General features: G+C 49.5%; 1 protein-coding gene across 2 annotated transcripts in view; it reads left to right on the forward strand.

Moving 5' to 3' along the window:
- Positions 1–19,015, forward strand: part of tcerg1b (transcription elongation regulator 1b (CA150)) — a 30,192-nt gene that overhangs the window by 9,289 nt on the left and 1,888 nt on the right. The window contains exons 6-18 of one of the 2 annotated variants that reach the window (XM_035434418.1): positions 1,616–1,816; positions 2,757–2,863; positions 3,007–3,095; positions 3,247–3,407; positions 9,187–9,256; positions 10,340–10,475; positions 12,820–12,909; positions 13,358–13,476; positions 13,854–14,004; positions 15,159–15,323; positions 15,902–16,084; positions 17,802–17,981; positions 18,930–19,013. In XM_035434418.1, coding sequence (XP_035290309.1) covers positions 1,616–1,816; positions 2,757–2,863; positions 3,007–3,095; positions 3,247–3,407; positions 9,187–9,256; positions 10,340–10,475; positions 12,820–12,909; positions 13,358–13,476; positions 13,854–14,004; positions 15,159–15,323; positions 15,902–16,084; positions 17,802–17,981; positions 18,930–19,013 — 1,736 coding nt within the window. Of the gene's footprint in view, positions 1–1,615; positions 1,817–2,756; positions 2,864–3,006; positions 3,096–3,246; positions 3,408–5,597; positions 7,541–7,633; positions 8,321–9,186; positions 9,257–10,339; positions 10,476–12,819; positions 12,910–13,357; positions 13,477–13,853; positions 14,005–15,158; positions 15,324–15,901; positions 16,085–17,801; positions 17,982–18,929; positions 19,014–19,015 lie in introns of those variants that run through there. The other variant, XM_035434417.1, reaches the window with a different exon arrangement.

Genomic DNA, 19,015 nt, shown 5'->3' on the forward strand with positions numbered 1-19,015 from the left:
ATGGTAAATGGACTGCATTTATATAGCGCTTTTATCCAATGCGCTTTACAATTGATGCCTGTCATTCACCCATTCTCACACACACACTCACACACCAACGGTGAAAGGCTGCCATGCAAGGTACCAATCAGCTCATTGGGAGCAATTAGGGGTTAGGCGTCTTGCTCAGGGACACTTCGACACTCCCAGGGATGGAACCGGCAACCCTCCGACTGCCAGACAACCTCTCTTACCTCCTGAGCTATGTCGCCCCAGCTTTAGCCTGACTTACTTTTACTGGGAGTGTTTTGTCCTGTAGAAAGAATAATTATTTTTAAAAATAAATTAATAAATAGGGGCATTACTGGTGAGCGCTGAGCGATCGAGGTGTATCTGCTGTGGTTTTGCACTTCAGTGCTTTATTCCATTACCAACAGATGGCACTGTAGTCCTGTGTTCAGTAATTCAGGCTGAACTCGTGCCGTCAGTGTTGATTATTTAAACATGGATATTTAATCCCAGATAAGACCAGCGTTTAGTGAGCTCTCTCTGCAAGCGCTGACATCACGGCACTGTCAGCCTCAGGTTTTTTGTAAATTGGTCTTTTTGCTTCACGCCGTGACTTTGTATTAACTTTAAGTGTTTGTGATGAACAGGCCTCAACTTGGCTTACTGATGTTCATTTATTATTTTACACGTTTGTTTTTGTCCTCTAGTCCATTTATTTAAATGGGGTTAGTGGGGATTCATTTGTATTTAGTAAAAGACTCAAAGGCTGCTAAGTGAACCAGTGTTTGTCCAAACAGTTGTGTCAGTGATTATGTCTCAAATGTCTGTTTTGGGTGTAGACAGTGCAGGGGAAGGGTGAAATGGAAACTGAAGCAAAATCTCAAATTTTCTGCTCTTGTCGGAGTGTGTCAGCGGAAACCTGAAACTGGACTGAACTTCTCCTGCATTTACTGAGCTGAAAATGTGAAGAGGGGCTCACAAGCAACCTTTTGGACCGCAGCTTTGCTCTTAGTATGATGTGCTTCTCGGTTCAGATGGAATCCTCACTGTATACATGAGTAGGCGCTGATTGCTTGCATTCTGGGGGAAGTGTATTGTTGCATGCCGTGGAACAGTGATATTGGACGATTTCACATGAAGGGAGAAAATGTAAAACAAAAATTCTACATTGAGTTTCAATATTGAAGCTAGTTTTTTCATTTTAATGAGTTAAAGAGCAGGAATTGGGTCATTAACAGGTGACAGGTTGGGCATGTATCAGTATTATTACATTTTATTTTATAAGTTATGTAAAATGATCTGTTTGGTCCTGTTCTCCTCATTGCTTATTATCTTCTATATGGACTGGCTGAGCAACTGTGTGAGTCAGACACCAGTACGTCGTAGTCCAGAATCTTCCTCCAGGCCTTCAGCAAAAGGCAAACAGGAAGTGTGCAGCTGGACTGTGGGAAACAGAGTTTTATTTTTCTGCCTGATGAGATGCTTGTCCTCGGTACTGCCCAGTCTCCTACAGGGCATAAAGGATCACTGAAAATCCTTTACCTGATTGAATAGGCTCTTTATTGCAAAACTAGGGTGGGGTTTTCCTCTCTAGCTTAAGGGTCTGCTTCTTTCTCGCACCCACTAGGAATGCTGCCAGCCATGGCCCCGCCCCTAGTTCCCATGATGCACCCACAGCTGGCCATCGCGGCCACGCCCGCCGCGCTGGCCGGCGCCCTCCCGCTGCCGGAGTGGACCGAGTACAAGACCGCCGACGGGAAGACGTACTACTACAACAACCGCACGCTGGAGTCCACCTGGGACCGGCCCCCTGAGCTCAGAGACAAGGGTGAGTGTGCCCCCCTCACCCCCCAACCTGGGACCAGCCCCCCGAGCTCAGAGACAAGGGTGAGTGTGCCCCCCCCACCTGGGACCGGCCCCCCGAGCTCAGAGACAAGGGTGAGTGTGCCCCCCTCACCCCCACACCTGGGACCGGCCCCCTGAGCTCAGAGACAAGGGTGAGTGTGCCCCCCCCACCTGGGACCGGCCCCCCGAGCTCAGAGACAAGGGTGAGTGTGCCCCCCCCCACCTGGGACCGGCCCCCTGAGCTCAGAGACAAGGGTGAGTGTGCCCCCCCCACCTGGGCCCGGCCCCCCAAGCTCAAAGACAAGGGTGAGTGTGCCCCCCCACACCTGGGACCGGCCCCCCGAGCTCAGAGACAAGGGTGAGTGTGCCCCCCCACACCTGGGACCGGCCCCCCGAGCTCAGAGACAAGGGTGAGTGTGCCCCCCCACACCTGGGACCGGCCCCCCGAGCTCAGAGACAAGGGTGAGTGTGCCCCCCCCACCTGGGCCCGGCCCCCCGAGCTCAAAGACACGGGTGAGTGTGCCCCCCCCCACCTGGGACCGGCCCCCTGAGCTCAGAGACAAGGCTGAGTGTGCCCCCCCCACCTGGGCCCGGCCCCCTGAGCTCAGAGACGAGGCTGAGTGTGCCCCCCCCACCTGGGACCGGCCCCCCGAGCTCAAAGACACGGGTGAGTGTGTGTCCCCCTCCCCATCTGGGGACCGGCCCCCTGAGCTCACTTTGGTAGGTTTTGTAGTGAAAACCTACAGGATGGTAGATCTCCAGGAATAGGGTTGGGCAGCCCTGCTCTAGCTGTTGAGTGAGGTGTGCTTTGTTAGCATTGGAGTGAAAACCCTACAGGACGGTAGACCTCCAGGTACAGGGTTGGGCAGCCCTACTGTACAGTGTCTCACACGCAGGCTGTTTGTGTGTGATTCCCGGCTCAGATAAGGACGCAGAGAAAGCCAAGGACAGGCCGCCGGTGGAGGACCTGGAGCCCATGGACATGGAGGAAGAGGAGCCCAAAGTTGAGCCTCCCAAAGAGATCAAAGAGGTGAGGGACCGGGCGGAGCAAGCGCAAAAAATAAATCTGTTTTTCGAATCTTCTGAATCTGGTGTTTAATACATGCATAGTCTGTAGGTCAAAGCTTTGTTTTCTTTCGTTTTTCCCTTCCCCCTTTCATCTCTCTCCATCAGGAGCCCAAGGAGGTGGAGCTGACTGAGGAGGAACGGGCCGCACAGAAAGCCAAACCTGTGGCCACTAACCCCATCCCCGGGACCCCCTGGTAGGCCCCCCCGCCCCTATTTTTTCCCCCTAACATCCGGGAAAAAAATTTCTGCTTGAGACTCCATCTTTAATTCAGTGTGTTTTGCAGGAATTTGACTTCTGTGTGCGTGTGTGTGTGTGTGCTTGCACACGCGTGTCCGCCCCTGTAGGTGTGTGGTTTGGACCGGCGACGACCGAGTGTTCTTCTACAACCCCACCACGCGGCTGTCCATGTGGGACCGGCCGGAGGAGCTGATTGGCCGGGCTGACGTGGATAAAAGCATCCAGGAGCCACCACACAAGAAGGGCCTGGAGGACGGCCGCAAGATGGGTGAGCTCCTCTCTGCTTTATTAAACTGTTAAAACAGGCCATACATGTTTTATTAACCTGTGTGAGCGTGTTATAACAGGTCATGCATGCTTCATTAAACTGTGTGAGTGTGTTATAACAGGTCATACATGCTTTATTAAACTGTGTGAGTGTGTTATAACAGGTCATGCATGCTTCATTAAACTGCGTTAGCATGTTATAACAGGTCATACATGCTTTATTAAACTGTGTGAGTGTGTTATAACAGGTCATACAGGCTTTATTAAACTGTGAGTGTGTTATAAAAGGTCATACATGCTTTATTAAACTGCATGAGCGTGTTATGACAGGTTGTACATGCTTTATTAAACTGTGTGAATGTGTTATAACAGGTCGTACATGCTTTATTAACCTGCACAAGCAAGTTATAACAGGTCATACATGCTTTATTAAACTGCGTTAGCATGTTATAACAGGTCATACACGCTTTATTAACCTGCATGAACAAGTTATAACTGGTCATACATGATTTATTAAACTGTTATAATAGGTCATACACACTTTATTAAACTGAATGAGCGAGTTGTAAGGGATCATACACGCTTTATTAAATTGCATGTGTAAGTTATAACAGATCATAAATGCTTTATTAAACTGTATGAGCAAGATATAGCGGATCGGACACACTATCAAGTTTCCACCAGTGAGTTATAATAGATGGTAAACACTTTAAAGGAATGCTTCGGCATTTTTCGTCTTTGCCTCTGTGTGATTGTTTAGACGATTTAATGCCAAGAAACTCCTCAGCATTTAAAAAATTCTGTTCGTACCTCGAGAGCGACTGGAAAGTCTCCAAACCGGGACACCAGTTTAATGGGCATGGCCTGTTGCTAAGCTTTTCCTCCTCCTTGTTTACTTTGTGTCAGCTGACAACCATGGTGCCCTAATTAGCTAACTACATTATATTGTTTAAATGGTGCCCGCTACAACAGTGGTCAGAATTGTATTATGTCAATTGTTAATGCCATTATATGTCATTTGGTGTCATCAATGTGAGTGCTTTAAAATGTCAGATGCATCAAAGAAAACAAGAGACTGGAAAGTGATGAAAAAAGACATGGATAAAGTATTCTGTTAGTTTAACATTGTTAAATAAGCTGACTAAAATATTTCTGTTTAAGTGTTGCTCTCTGATTGGGATATGTAGGAGTTTCTTTTTCTAACGAAGATCACAAACTTCAGTTAGGAATTGCTTACTTTCCTAGCTCTAGGTCTTGTCATATAAAGCCGGTTTGTAGTGAGGGTCCTCAAACCAGGCTGGATTCCACAGCTTCCTGGTGTTTTACACCTTCGCTGCACCTGTGTCATTTGTGTTGGCTTCTGTGTTATTAGTGGATTTACTGACAACAGAACGGCTCCCACTGTCCTCAGTCTCAACTACGTTTACATTTTATATCGCCAGTGAGAAGAGGCAGAAGCTTTTGATGAGGATTGAGGATTGGGTGATTGTAAGGGTTCAGTAACTTTTATTGGTTAGTGTGTATACAGGAAACTCCATCCAATGAGTAGCTAGCGGCTTTCTCCAAAGTGGGTCACAACTGAAACTGGCATCTGAACGTACGTCTCGTCGTCATGGAAGTGGCTGTCAATCAAACACTCGGCCACGCAAGGCGCTCCTGCCCTTGTAGTAATTTGTTTGGTTTCAGATACGGTGGAAAAAAAACGCTTTTCTGTATATACTCTACCGTTTCTATATATGACTGCTACATTGACTTAACGCGAAATGACACCATTGGGCATTTAGACTTTAAAATTAAAATGACTTCTCTTCCTAAATATTTGGCTCTTAATATAACTGCGTTTTTAAAATAAAAAAAATTGACTGGGTAAAGAAATACAGGCACTTCATTTCATTTTCATCACAAAAAACCCCCTGCCAGACAATAGGCAGCAGGTGCTGGTGCCCAGGTGCAAGTGTGTTGGCCTCTCGCTGTTGAGCAACTGAATGACTCACTCAGAATTAATTTGTTGCAATCGTGTGATGAAGTTGATGAAAACTTTAGAGTGGGGATGAATAATTGCAGGCGTTATTGAAGTGATTGGTTTATAGCTCAGCAGAGATGATGCCTCAGACAGACATATTTTTGTTTTTTCGATGATACTGAGGCTTTGAATGAACTCTGAAGCTGACGGTTTGAATGAATTGCATAGACCACGCAATGGCAAAATCACAGAAGCGAATGGGACCGAAGGAAGCGCTGCAGTGGATGACGAGCGCAGACCCGATGGAGTCCGACGGGGGTTCGGAGGTCGAGGTGGAGATCAACGACGACGATTGGGGGCCTTCGTCCGAGTCCGAGCCTGAGTCCGAGCCCGAGCCGGCTCCTGTGGCCGTGACGCCTCCGGTTCGGCGCAGGACGACCAGGAAAACCGCGGCGGGGCGAGGGAGGGCGCCGGAGACGGGGCGGGACGGCACCATCTGGACTGAGCAGAGGGGCGACCCGCGGCCCGGTGCTGTACCTGCGTTCTGTAACGTTCTGACAGAGAAAGGGGGACCCATGGCGAAATCACAGAAGCGAATGGGACCGGAGGAAGCGCTGCAGTGGATGACGAGCGTAGACCCGATGGAGTCCGACGGGGGTTCGGAGGTCGAGGTGGAGATCAACGACGACGATTGGGGGCCTTCGTCCGAGTCTGAACCCGAGCCAGCGCCCGTTGCCGTGAAGCCTACTGTTCGGCGCAGAACGACCAGGAAAACCGCAGCCGGTCGAGAGAGGGTGCGGGACGGCACTGTCTGGACCGAGCAGAAGGGTGACGTGCGGCCCGGTGGTGTACCTGCGTTCTGTAACGTTCTGACGGAGAAAGGGGGACCCATGGCAAAATCACAGAAGCGAATGGGACCGGAGGAAGCGCTGCAGTGGATGACGAGCGCAGACCCGATGGAGTCCGACGGGGGTTCGGAGGTCGAGGTGGAGATCAGCGACGACGATTGGGGGCCTTCGTCCGAGTCCGAGCCTGAGTCCGAACCCGAGCCAGTGCCCGTTGCCGTGAAGCCTACTGTTCGGCGCAGAACGACCAGGAAAACCGCAGCCGGTCGAGAGAGGGCGCGGGACGGCACCGTCTGGACCGAGCAGAAGGGTGACGTGCGGCCCGGTGGTGTACCTGCGTTCTGTAACGTTCTGACGGAGAAAGGGGGACCGACGCGCCACGCCAAAGCCAAGATCGCCAGTAGACTGGACAGCTTCATGTGCCTGTTCGACCTCAGCATGCTGATGCACGTTAGGGACTGCACGGTTACCGAGGCCAACCGAGTCCCCGGGCGGGTTTGGTGTTTGTCCATCGACGAGCTGAAGGCGTTTATTGCCATTCTGTACGTGCGCGGGGTGACTTGCGGGAGAAACGCCGATATGGAGAGCTTCTGGTCGGACAGGTTTGGACACAGTTTTTTCAAAGACACCATGCCGCGGAACCGCTTCAGAGAAATCATGCGATTCCTGCGTTTCGACTGCAGGGAGGAGAGGCTCGCGCGACAGCCGACCGACAGGTTTGCGTTGGTGTCGCAAATTTGGGACGGCTTCGCGCGAAACGCCGCTCTGTCCTACAGGCCGGGACGGAACATAACGGTGGGCACGCAGTTGTTCCCGACGAAATCGCGATGCCCTTTCACTCAGTATATGGCAAAGAAGCCGGACAAATTCGGCATCAGGTTTTGGCTGGCTGCGGACGTGGCGACTAAATACATGCTGAACGGCTTCCCGCATTTGGGCAAGCATGCCTGTCGACCCGAGGGACGGCCGCTGTCCGAGCACGTGGTGATGACGCTCGTCGAGCCGTTCGTCGGCGAAGGCCGCACCGTGACCGTCGACGGTTACTTCACTTCGCTTTCTCTGGCGAACAGGCTGATGGCCAAGAAGACCGGCCTGCTCGGCCCCGTCGGCAGGAAGAGACGAGGGATGCCTTCCTGTGCGCTGAAAATCAGCCCAGCACCGCTGTACTCCACCAGCGTGATGACGAGCGGCCACGCTACGCTGACCGTGTATCAGAGTACGAGAAGCAAGAACGTCTGCCTGCTCAGTACCATGCGCCCGACCGTGAGCGTCGGCCGTGACCCGAAGAGAAAACCGGAGACCGTAACAGACTACAACCACACGAAGGTATGTAGCGATTCCACAGGAAGATAACTGTTTTAACGTGCACGTGCGCGTACTGGCTCTGACGTCGTTTCTCCCGTTCTCCTCGTGCGGTAGGTCGGCGTGGACGCGCTCGACCAAAAGGCGAGGCTGTACACCACGAAAGCGGCGACTCGCCGCTGGCCCGTCGCCGTGTTCTACAACGTCCTGGACCTGGCGGCCATCAACGCGCACGTGCTGTTCGGACGGTGTCTGGGCAAGGCCGAGAGCCGGAGAGACTTCGTCCTGGAGCTGGCCTGCGAGCTGCGTGAAAAGCACATGAGATCCAAGGCGCTGGCGGCGGCTGTCAAGAGGGAAGCCGCGGTGGCGGCGTTGATTCGCACACCAATCGTGTCGCCTCGCACGCCCGTCGCTCCGCCTCGCACGCCCATGGGTCCCAGGAAGAGGACGCACTGCCAGGTGGCCAGGTGCGCTCGGAATAAGGCTAGTGACTTCTGCGTGCAGTGCAGCCGGTACGTGTGCGGACCCTGCTCGTACAAACTGCCCAAGCTGTGCGTTCTCTGCGTGTCCAATGAGCACGAGGAGATGGACTGCTCCAGCGTGAACGCACCAGACTCCAAATAGCAGGAGCTGGGGAAGGGAGAAGCCAGCTGAATTTATCACTGAAGAAAGATTTTTTAAAAACATTTCACTTTGTATTTCTTGTTCCATTTTGTGTTTTGCCTTGTTTTGCATGCTATAGAATTTTCCTCAGTGTTCATGTAATATGCCTTCATACATTTTTTCCCTGTGCCTATATTACAAAACCGCTAAAATTGATGAATAAAAATTGTTGCAATCGATTCAGTTGTGCTTTATTTCAAGAAAGTATTTTTTGTAACGTATTGTTTCAGAGTCTTTATAAAAATTAGGTTGCTGCGGGTGCAGAAATCAGTGCCGTAGTGCTGTACAATTGGCAGTAATAGGAGGTTTAAAAGAAATGGGGCCTTTCTAGTGTTATGGTTCAGTTAAAAGTATTCCTTTAATAAACTACATGAGCAGGTTATAATGGATCACACACACTTTATTGAACTGCACAAGCAAGTTTTAATGGGTCATTCAGTTAGCTCTAGAAATGCTTTGCCTTATTCTCCTAATTCAAGGGTATTTGTCTGCATGAGTGAGTGTTAATGGATCATACTCATTTTATTAAACTGCATGAGCAAGTCATAATTGATAATTCAGTGAGCTGTTGAAATACTTTGCCTTATCCAAATACAGGGATATTAAACTGCTTGAGCAAGTTGTATTGGATCTTTTGGAAAACTCTACAAATAATTTTCCTTATCAGGGGTGGAAAATACAGGTTGTGAAAGTAAAAATCCCCCCCAGTGTTTTGTTCCAATCACCTGGATTTGCAATATCTTCAGCCAGGGGAAAGGAACTAATTGGTGAAATCAGCTGGCTCAGTTCAAGTATGGAAGAAACACATGGCAGGACTTTCTTTGCAACACAGAAGTCGTAACTTTGACACAAAATGTGTTGAAAGTAATGCAAAAGTCGTAACACAAGAAGTGTGTTTATTAACGTGCCCTTTTTGAGAGCGTGAGCAGCGTTTGAACCCTCCGTGCCTGTGGGGTGTCTGCCCCACCCCTCTCGCTCACAAAGCTCGATGTTCCTCTCCAACGCAGGCAAGGAGGAGCTGGAGACCGCCGCAGAAGACGCTCCGGAGGAGGAGCCAATCAAGGCCAAGAAGAGGAAGTGAGTACCCATAATCCTCCTCTCTCAGCAGGGCCTGTTCGCTCGGCCCGGCCTCAGGATGAGGCCCATCTTTTACTGAAGACAGAGCGTGTTCCAGATGCAGACGTGCTACTACGCTAATTCTGAAACTGGAACAGATGACCCATTCTGTCAGGGGTAAGCAAGCCTGCTCCTGGAGATCTACAGTACCATGCTGTTGACTTTCACTCCAGCCCCAACAAAGCGCAGCCTCCTTCAACGGCTAGAGACCTTGTTTAGCTGCTGATTAGTAGTCATTGTAATAGTCAAATTGGGGTTTAAATGGAAAAACCTACAGGATTGTAGATCTCCAGGAACCGGGTTGGTGACCTCTGTTCTGTACAAAGCCAGTAAATGTTCGAGCTGATCTGATGTGTTAATTGGGGCTTCTCTCTATTGGCTGCAGATCGGTCCTTTCGACCGGCGCCAGCTTGTACCTGTCTTTGAGCCCGAGTCTTCATTTTAAATAAGCCCAGTGCTGATTTATGAGTCTTAATGAAATCCAGTGCTGATTTCCGCAGTCGCGCGGTAATGTGGGTGTCTAACCGTCCCGCTGTGGGAGTGATGAATGCTTACTGTTCAGGTGCCCAGTCAGTCATGTCCGTCGAGCCTGGCTGTCCCCGCCCCCCAAACGGTGTTCTCGTTGCAAAGGAGAATATTTTTCAGGAAGCGTCTGTAGATCTGGTGTGACCGACATGGGCCTCCAAGGTAACCACCTTGCTTGACCTTGTTGTAGACTGTCCTAAGAGTGGGAGGGTCACTGGCTGTGGTAGTTGAGTGTGACTGTGTTGCCGGGGGAACGGTGTCACTGGGGACTGATAGCGGGTTGCTGTGGAGGCTGCGTTCCTAACGGTCTGCGGCAGAACCACACCGGCCAGTGCCGTATAACACAGCCCTTGTTTCCTCCAATCAAAACGCCCCGGCTGTTAGACCTTAAAACGATGCTTTCCCACCTCGCCCAAGAACAGCAAATCCCCACGCCCCTTGCATTCTGTGAAGCCCTGCCCCTGCCCCACACTCCGTCCCTGCCCCCCGAGCCCTGACGCCCGTCCCTGTCCTTCGCAGGAAGGAGGAGGTGAAAGAGGTGGACGTGGAGAAGGAGGCGGCGATGGAGGCGGAGATCAAGGCGGCTCGCGAACGGGCGGTGGTGCCCCTGGAGGCCCGCATGAAACAGTTCAGAGACATGCTGCTGGAGAGAGGGGTAAAGCACTTCCATCCAACCGCAATTCTGTAATGTTAGACACATTAATCTAAATGGAGCCCAGCCAAGGTACAATCTTCAGTTAATATTCTTTTTTGTCTCTCACCCTCACTCTCTCTCTTGCTCTCTCACTTCCCCTCTCCCTTTCTCTCTCTATATCTCTCTCTCGCTATATCACACTTTCTCTCTTTCTCACACTTCCTCTTCCGTGCTCTCTCTCGTATTCTCTCTGTTCCTGTGTTCATGTTTAATTGAATGAGATACTTATGTTGGTGTTGTTTTCTTTGGTGGATATGGTCAGTACAATCCTTTGCATATTTCAGGTACAGTGCTGTGAAAGTATTTTCCCCTTTCCTGATTTCCTCTGTTATTTCATATTTGTCACACTGAATGGTTTCAGGGCTTTAGACAAGATGTTAGACAAAGGGAAACTGCATAAACACAAAACACCTTTTTTAAAATTATCAATCACCCATATCACCTATGTGGAAAAATAGGTGCCCCCGTAGTTACTCCATCAGCCAGTTAACCTAATTTAATTGATAATTGGATTCAAATGATTGAACACAGCCTGGCTTGATTGCAGCTGGTCCTGTTGAATGTAAACCTCACTCTTGTTGAACTTTACCAGCGAGTGAAGTAGTCACCACAAAGTTTCTACAAACACACTATGCCACGATCAGAGCAAATTCCAGAAGGGACAAGAAAAAAGGTTGTTGAAATAGATCAGTCTGGAAAGGGTTACAAAGCCATTTCTAAGACACTGGGACTCCACTGAACCACGAGTGAGACATTATCTTCACATGGAGAACACTTGAAACAGTGGTGAATTTTCTCAGGAGTGGCCATCCAGCCAAAATTTCTCCAAGGGTGCAGCGACATCCGTGAAATTATTTTTTTAATGCATTTTGTGTTTACTCGAGTTTGCTTTGTCTAATATTAGATTCTGTCTAAAGATCTGAAATTATTCTGTGTGACGTATGCAATAATAGAGGAAATCAGGGGCCAATACTTTTTCACAGTATTGTGTAGTTATTTTCTAATGTGGTTACATTTGTATGGACCTATTTATTTCTGCACTATCTTTGTACTCCAGGCTTGTAGCTTTACTCTATATTGGAGTTAAAGGGCACCAGGGAATTAATTGGTTTAAATAAGAATGCGATTTAAATTGTTTTAGTATTCTCTTCATTTTAACATTTCCCATTTAGTGATTGAACTGGGTGAAAATCAGTAAGTGTTCTGGAAGAACTCCAGGATTTAATAATGGTCCCTGGTGGGGAAAAGTCTTTAGTTGACCCCACAGCAAATAATCAAGGCAGATCTAGAAATACTTTGCCTTATTGTCCTGATTCAACCCACCATAAGGTGCCTTTTGACTCAAGTTTCTTTTTTTGTTCTTGTTGATTAAATTTTTTTTCCTTCTTCCTCTATTTCCTTTCAAAATGTGCCCTTTTAAATCTTATGCCTAAAAGAGCTAGATTATTTCTGAGGTCCATTTTGATTGCCCCGAACTGCTGCGTGTTAGTCGTTTTCATTTCCAGGAATAATTAGCATATCATTAGATGTTGTTGTTGTTATTGTTTCGGAGCGGTGTTTTAATTTCTTCATTAGCGTCGGCGACAGCGTGTGCTCTGTCCAGAATACTGATTCCAGGCGTGAGCCAAAAATCCTTTTGGACGTTAGCGCTGTCCGCCCTGCTTTTGGCTCACTGCAATCTCATGCTTAACGGGATCGGAGAGGCACTTACATACAATAACACCCCCTCCTCACCCCCTGTAAACATCGTAGCCGGTGATGTGACATTTTGATTGAAAGATGTTAATATGCTGCCACAGAAAAAAAAATTAATAAATGAGTAAGGTAAACGTGTAAAGCCTCCTGTTGCTAGGAAAAAGGTTGCATCTCTTTGTACCGATTAAAAAAAGAGAGGGATGAGATGAAAGGGGAGATTAATGAAACTTCAAGGCCCGGGCTTCCCTGGCGTTGGCGACTACAGCGTGGAAAACGGCGCATTGCTGGCGGTGCTTCACGGACCGATTGGCGAGAAGGAGGGGTGGAGGGGGGGGTGGGGGGTCTGCGCTTAATTATGGCACTCCTCTCTGTGCTAATTAGCCCCCCCACGAACAGTCATTCATTAGAAATGATGGTTTAGATGATGAAACAGGTGCCCCCCCTCCCTCCCCAGGTTCTGGGGCTCAGCGGGTGAGAAGGGCCTGCCAAGAACATGCCTGCTGACGTGAATGCCTGTTATGAGCGCCTAATTAGACTGCTTTATTTACCTCTCTCCCTGCCCTCCCCTCCCTCCCCCATGCCCCCCCCCCCCCCCCATGCCATCCCGCAGGTTTCAGCTTTCTCTACATGGGAGAAAGAGCTGCACAAGATCGTCTTCGACCCCCGATATCTGCTGCTCAACCCGAAAGAGCGGAAGCAGGTACGGAATGTTCCGGAGTGGCATCCACGGCGCTCGCCGTTTTGCGGAGAGTGAAACGGCCGTCTGGCGCTTCAGCCCCGCTCGGTCATAATCATGTTCACCTCTGGACCGCTCTGCGCGATTCCCAGTCTTCTCCCCGCCTCTCTACAAAGCGCCCGTTTATTTCAAATAGTTCTCTGTGACCTTTTTTTAGCCAGTTTAATAGTGTTTAAAAATTGTTGCATCGTATGGCTGATGCGGGTAAGCGGCAACATATTCTCTTGCTTGTGTTGCTTCATACGTACACTTGCTATTCTTTTAGCTTTAAAACAGGAGTTTAAATTGAATTATTCACTCTGTACGTCATGACCGGTGCACCCCGAATAGTTCTCACCCCAGAGAAGAGGAGAGGGAGGGTGGAGTGGACCGGCGTGTTACCCTCTTCAGCCCTCTACGTCGCCCTCTACAGGTGTTTGACCAGTACGTGAAGACGCGAGCAGAGGAGGAAAGAAAGGAGAAGAAGAACAAACTGATGCAGGCCAAGGAGGAGTTCAGGAAGATGATGGAGGAGGCCAAGCTGAACATCAGGTGTGTAGAGTACATGCCGCCGTGTTTGACGTAGTTTTACTTGATATAAATGAGATATAATCTACCTTGTGAAAGGAAACGAACGGGATGATGTTTGTGATACATTTGATTTTATTTTTATTTAATCAGGTTAGTTAGCTTGAGATTAGCGTCTCTTTTACAATAAAGCCCTGGAGCCTCCATGTGTTGGGACTTGATGTAGTTTGTCACAAAATGGCTGCTGTGACTCACCTGTTTATGTGCTACAAACTCATTGGTGGTGACACAAAACGGATTTTAGTACAAGAAAGGGGCAGCTGTTTGCCTTTAATGCAGGTATTTACCCTGGGGTTAACGTTTCGACCTTAATTCGTTTTTCCTTTTATCGCTTTCTGCAGGACGACATTCAGCGAGTTTGCATCCAAACATGCCAAGGACTCGCGGTTCAAGGCCATCGAGAAGATGAAGGACCGGGAGGCCATTTTCATCGAGTTTATGACCGCCCTCAGGAAGAAGGAGAAGGAAGACTCCAAAAACCGTGGAGAGAAGGTGGGGCCCCAGAACGGAGGTCAGGGGAGAGCGAGGGAGAGGAGCAGGAGGGAGGGGATGAAGGATTGAAGGGGCGGGGGGGGGGGGGGGGGGGGGGGGTGTAGTGGCGTGTAAGAGAGAGCCATTGACATTACTCACTTTACAACTCTGTTTAAGCTATTTCGCATGTCTGGTGTAGCTGGACCTGATTGGGTCTGGTGTTGATGTTTTGGGGGCGGTTGTTGTCTGTGCCACGTCTCCTGTGTGCGTTCCTGCGGTTAATACGTTTTGACCAGTAGGAGTCGCTCTCGGGGGGCAGGAGGGGGCGGGTTTCTGCGGGTAATGCATTCTGACCGTTAGGAGTGGCGGGAGTTTGGGCACAGGCAGTCCAGCCGGTGCTTCTCCTCGGGTCTTGAGATTTGAGCCCTGAAGGCAGTGCCGTTGCCTTCCCGGGCACCGGGTCTGTAAACGTTTCCTCACCGCGGAAGGTCACCCATCAAAGATTAATGACTCTGAAATGTCACCCACCAGAGGCTGGCTAAAGGTGGTGAGCTTCGGGGGGAGGGTTGGTGGGGGGTGGGTGGTTGGGGTGGTTAAAGGGGCCTGGGTAGGGGGTTTCTCTGCAGCAGTCCTCCCTGCCCGCCCCCCCTTTTCAAACCGGATGGGGCACAGTCACTCTTCATGGCACATTTAATCAGCCTTGCATACACTCCAAGCCAAAGACGGTCTGTGGATTTGCCATGGTTACCGATAAATTGGCCATCCTCACCCTGATTCTGGAGTCCTGCACGAGAACCTTAAAGACCCTGTTCACCTTCCCTACTGCATATGCGCTTGTGTTTACAGTACAAGAGTAATTACACTGTAATGTCTTAGCCCAAGTGCTGTTAGCTAGGGATGGGCATTTTATTTAGTATTAATTCTGTTTAAATGACAGTTATGTAACCGTAGTCACATAGTAGCTAGTAGATTTGACACCGTTTAAGCACAGTAGGAAAATTGCAAGCATTGTTGGGCTGAGTGGCCTGTTCTCGTCGTTACATTACGTCTAAACATTTAAACGACTGGTAGGTTAACCCCGCCCATCCCTCGTGATAACCCAAGTCAGCCGCTCCATTTAGGGTCACGCAGCCCCTGTTTTAAACGCCTTTTCTCCTCCTCTTCCTGGGCCGCAGGTGAAGCAGGACTTCTTCGAGCTGCTGGCGGACCACCACCTGGAGGGGCAGCAGCGCTGGAGCAAGGTGAAGGACAAGCTGGAGGGCGACCAGCGGTACAAGGCCGTGGACAGCTCGGCCGCCAGGGAGGAGCTGTACAAGCAGTATGTGGAGAAGCTGGCCAAGGTGGGACGCGCTTGCGCTGGGCCGGGCCGGGGTCCCGGGGGGGCTGCTCAGCACTATTCGGCAGGATCACATTGTGTTTCAGACGATGCTGCGTACCCCCGAGCCTGGGAAATGTGCTCTGATTCTGTAACTGGGTGTGACGTGTGTGTTCTGTCAATGGAGCTTACTGCAGTTTTGTGTGGTGGTGAATTTACGTGCGTTTGTGTACGTCTGTACCATGTCCGTACGTGTCTGTACATGTGTGTGTGTGTACATGTGTGTTTGTACTTGTGTGTGTACGGGTGTCAGTATGTGTGTACATGTGTGTACGTACGTACCTTTTTAAGAGGTGCACCAGGTGTATTGTGTTTTGTGTGTGAGAGCTATGATATGCAGGATGGTACTTCAGATGTATAAAGCATTGTGTGTGTGTGTGTACATGTTACTGTGTGTTTGTGTGTGTGTACGTACGTACCTTTTTAAGAGGTGCACCAGGTGTATTGTGTTTTGTGTGTAAGAGCTATGATATGCCAGGCAGTACTTCCGATGTGTAAAGTATTGTGTGTATATTGTGTGTGACGCTGTGCCTCCCTCTGCAGAACCTGGACTCGGAGAAGGAGAAGGAGCTGGAGCGGCAGGCCCGGATCGAGGCCAGCCTGCGGGAGCGGGAGAGGGAGGTACAGAAGGCTCGCTCCGAGCAGACCAAGGAGATCGACCGCGAGCGCGAGCAGCACAAGCGCGAAGAGGCCATCCAGCACTTCAAAGCGCTCATGTCTGACATGGTGAGAACGTGTTACCCCTTCTCCCACACTTAGAGCCCTGATATCCAAAATAGTGAAAATGCGGATAAACCTGTAGTCATCAGACCTTGATGTTTAAAATTGTGAGGACTGAGTGACTCCCTTCACACTCGTAGGGCCCTTATATCTATCATTGTGAGGACCAAGTGACTCCCTTCACACTCCTAGGGCCCTTATATCTATCATTGTGAGGACATACAAGCTGACTGTAGACTTGGTGTTTGTGTTGGCTATTTGGGTCAACTAGAAGGGTCGCACAGACTAATGAATCTAGGACCATTCACACCTTGCGGTTCACTTCTGCTGAAGCTCAGTGTTACGTCACCTTTAGGATTGAGGGTTCTTAAATGGTGCCACGCTTAACTTTTACTATCGCATTTGATTGACTTGTTTGTCCTTTTACCTCAGAAGTAAAATGTCTATCATTTGCTTCTCATCAATAAAAAATCAACTGCTGACATTTCTGACTGCTTTAATAACTACGATTCCCAGGCATAGTTTTCTTGTGCTTGACCAATTGCCAATCATTAATCGCCATGGTTACCTAGCTGCAGGGGGTCAAAGGTCGTGGGCCATTAGCAGCACCAAGGTTCTCTGTCCTGCTGTGGTGATAATTCTTTCGAGGACCAACTTCATTTCATTATTTACAACGTGATTAATGTCGGTTTCTCTTATACAAGTCCCCTTTCCTTGGCCATCGTCAGGTCTGTGTTGAGTGCATTTAAAAAGTGTCAGGTTGTGTATGCTCCTGCCATTGCCCTTGGCCAAGGCCCTGGCCTCAGAACTGGATGGGTTAAATGCTGAGGACAAATTGCCCCCTGGGGTCAATTAAGTATAACTTCAACTTAAAAATTACTGACGGAAGCTGGAGTAAGATTTGAAGGTCACCTGAATCTCTGCATTCAGTCCCTCTGCATTAAGCTCGCTAATCTGTATTCACTGTAGTAATGCGGTATATTAGCAGTTTGATGGGAGATGTGTGACTGTTGTATCCATGATTGTTCATCATACTGAGCCTCTGTATTTGTGTGGGTGTGCGTGTCTGTGCATGGATGTGTGTTCATGTGTGTGTGTGTGTGCGGCCATGCATGTGGCGTGTCCATGTTTGTGTGTGCGTGCGTACGTGTGGCGTGTGTCCATGTTTGTGTGTGTGTGCATGCGTGCGTGTGGTGTGTGTCCGTGTTTGTGTGTGTGTGCATGCGTGCGTGTGGTGTGTGTCCGTGTTTGTGTGTGCGTGCTTGCGTGCGGTGTGTGTCCGTGTTTGTGTGTGCGTGCGTGCGGTGTGGTGTGTGTCTGTGTTTGTGTGTGCGTGCTTGCGTGCGGTGTGTGTCCGTGTTTGTGTGTGTGTGCATGCGTGCGTGTGGTGTGTGTCCGTGTTTGTGTGTGTGTGCATGCGTGCGTGTGGTGTGTGTCCGTGTTTGTGTGTGCGTGTTTGCGTGCGGTGTGTGTCCGTGTTTGTGTGTGCGTGCGTGCGGTGTGGTGTGTGTCTGTGTTTGTGCGTGCATGCATGCATGTGGTGTGTGTCCGTATTTGTGCGTGCGTGCGTGCGTGCGGTGTGTGTCCGTGTTTGTGTGTGCGTGCGTGCGTGCGGTGTGTGTCCGTGTTTGTGTGTGCGTGCGTGCGTGCGGTGTGTGTCCGTGTTTGTGTGTGCGTGCGTGCGGTGTGTGTCCGTGTGTGTGTGCACGTTTGCGTGTGGCAGGTACGGTCGTCGGACGCGACCTGGTCGGACACGCGGAGGAACCTGCGGAAGGACCACCGCTGGGAGTCGTCCTCGCTGCTGGAGCGGGACGAGAAGGAGAAGCTCTTCAACGAGCACGTGGAGGCGCTCACCAAGAAGAAGAAGGAGCATTTCCGCCAGCTGCTGGACGAGACCACGCTGGTGAGAGTCGCCATGATGATGATGACAGTGATGATGTTGGATGTGATGGTGATGGTGATGATGATGTTGGATATGATGATGATGATGATGGTGGTGGTGATGATGATGATAGTGATTAATTGTAATAAGTTCTCATATACCTGAAAGATTGTACAGAATACAAAATGTACGAAAATGAAATTAAGCAGAAAAAATGAACCCACCTTAGCTTTTAGCCATCAGTGCTACTGTAAACATGCTTAAAATGAGACTGGTAATGTGACCACTTAAAATAAGCCCACCCTTGTGAGATGATGATAACTCTGATGAGATATAAGATTTGAACACACTGGTGAGACCTGCTCTTAAAACAACACCTCTCTGGTGAGACACAATCTCAGACTTAAGCCCTATTCGCACGGGACCAGTATTACCTGGGGACCTCGAGTAACTTGTAATAATTGCGGAGGTCGTCTGTGATCTTAATCGCGTGCGAATCTGCCATGTCCGTAATTTGGAAAGTAAAAATTCCACCGCAAATTACCTGCCATATTTTGCCAAACACAGAGGTCATGTGATAATATTAGCCCCGTGCGAATCGGCATCTCGGTGATTTGGGGTCGTATTTTACTGTTACGCAGAGCAGAGTCTTGACATTTTCAATCATATCCGGGGGGGATAATGTCAGTAAATTCGAATAAAATACAGACTTTGCTTATCCCGTGCGAATGCGCCACACGAAACACAGACGTGGGGGGGTAATTTCTAAATCACATGAGGTCCCCAGGTAATACTAGTCCTGTGCGAATAGGGCTTTAAGCACATTTGAAACAAGACCCCTGGTGATATTAACACTTGAAATGCGTCTCTGTCCTTTTGTAAATTGCAGCTTTACGCTTACACCTCTGTGCTTGTGTGGATTGTTGTGACGCGGTGGTGAGCAGACATCTTTGTGTTTGACCTCCTCAGATTACACTGACCACTACCTGGAAGGAGGTGAAGAAGCTCATCAAGGAGGATCCGCGCTGCATCAAGTTCTCCAGCAGCGACCGGGT

This window comes from Anguilla anguilla, chromosome 9 (genome assembly GCF_013347855.1).
Source record: "Anguilla anguilla isolate fAngAng1 chromosome 9, fAngAng1.pri, whole genome shotgun sequence".
NCBI classification, from domain to species: domain Eukaryota; kingdom Metazoa; phylum Chordata; class Actinopteri; order Anguilliformes; family Anguillidae; genus Anguilla; species Anguilla anguilla.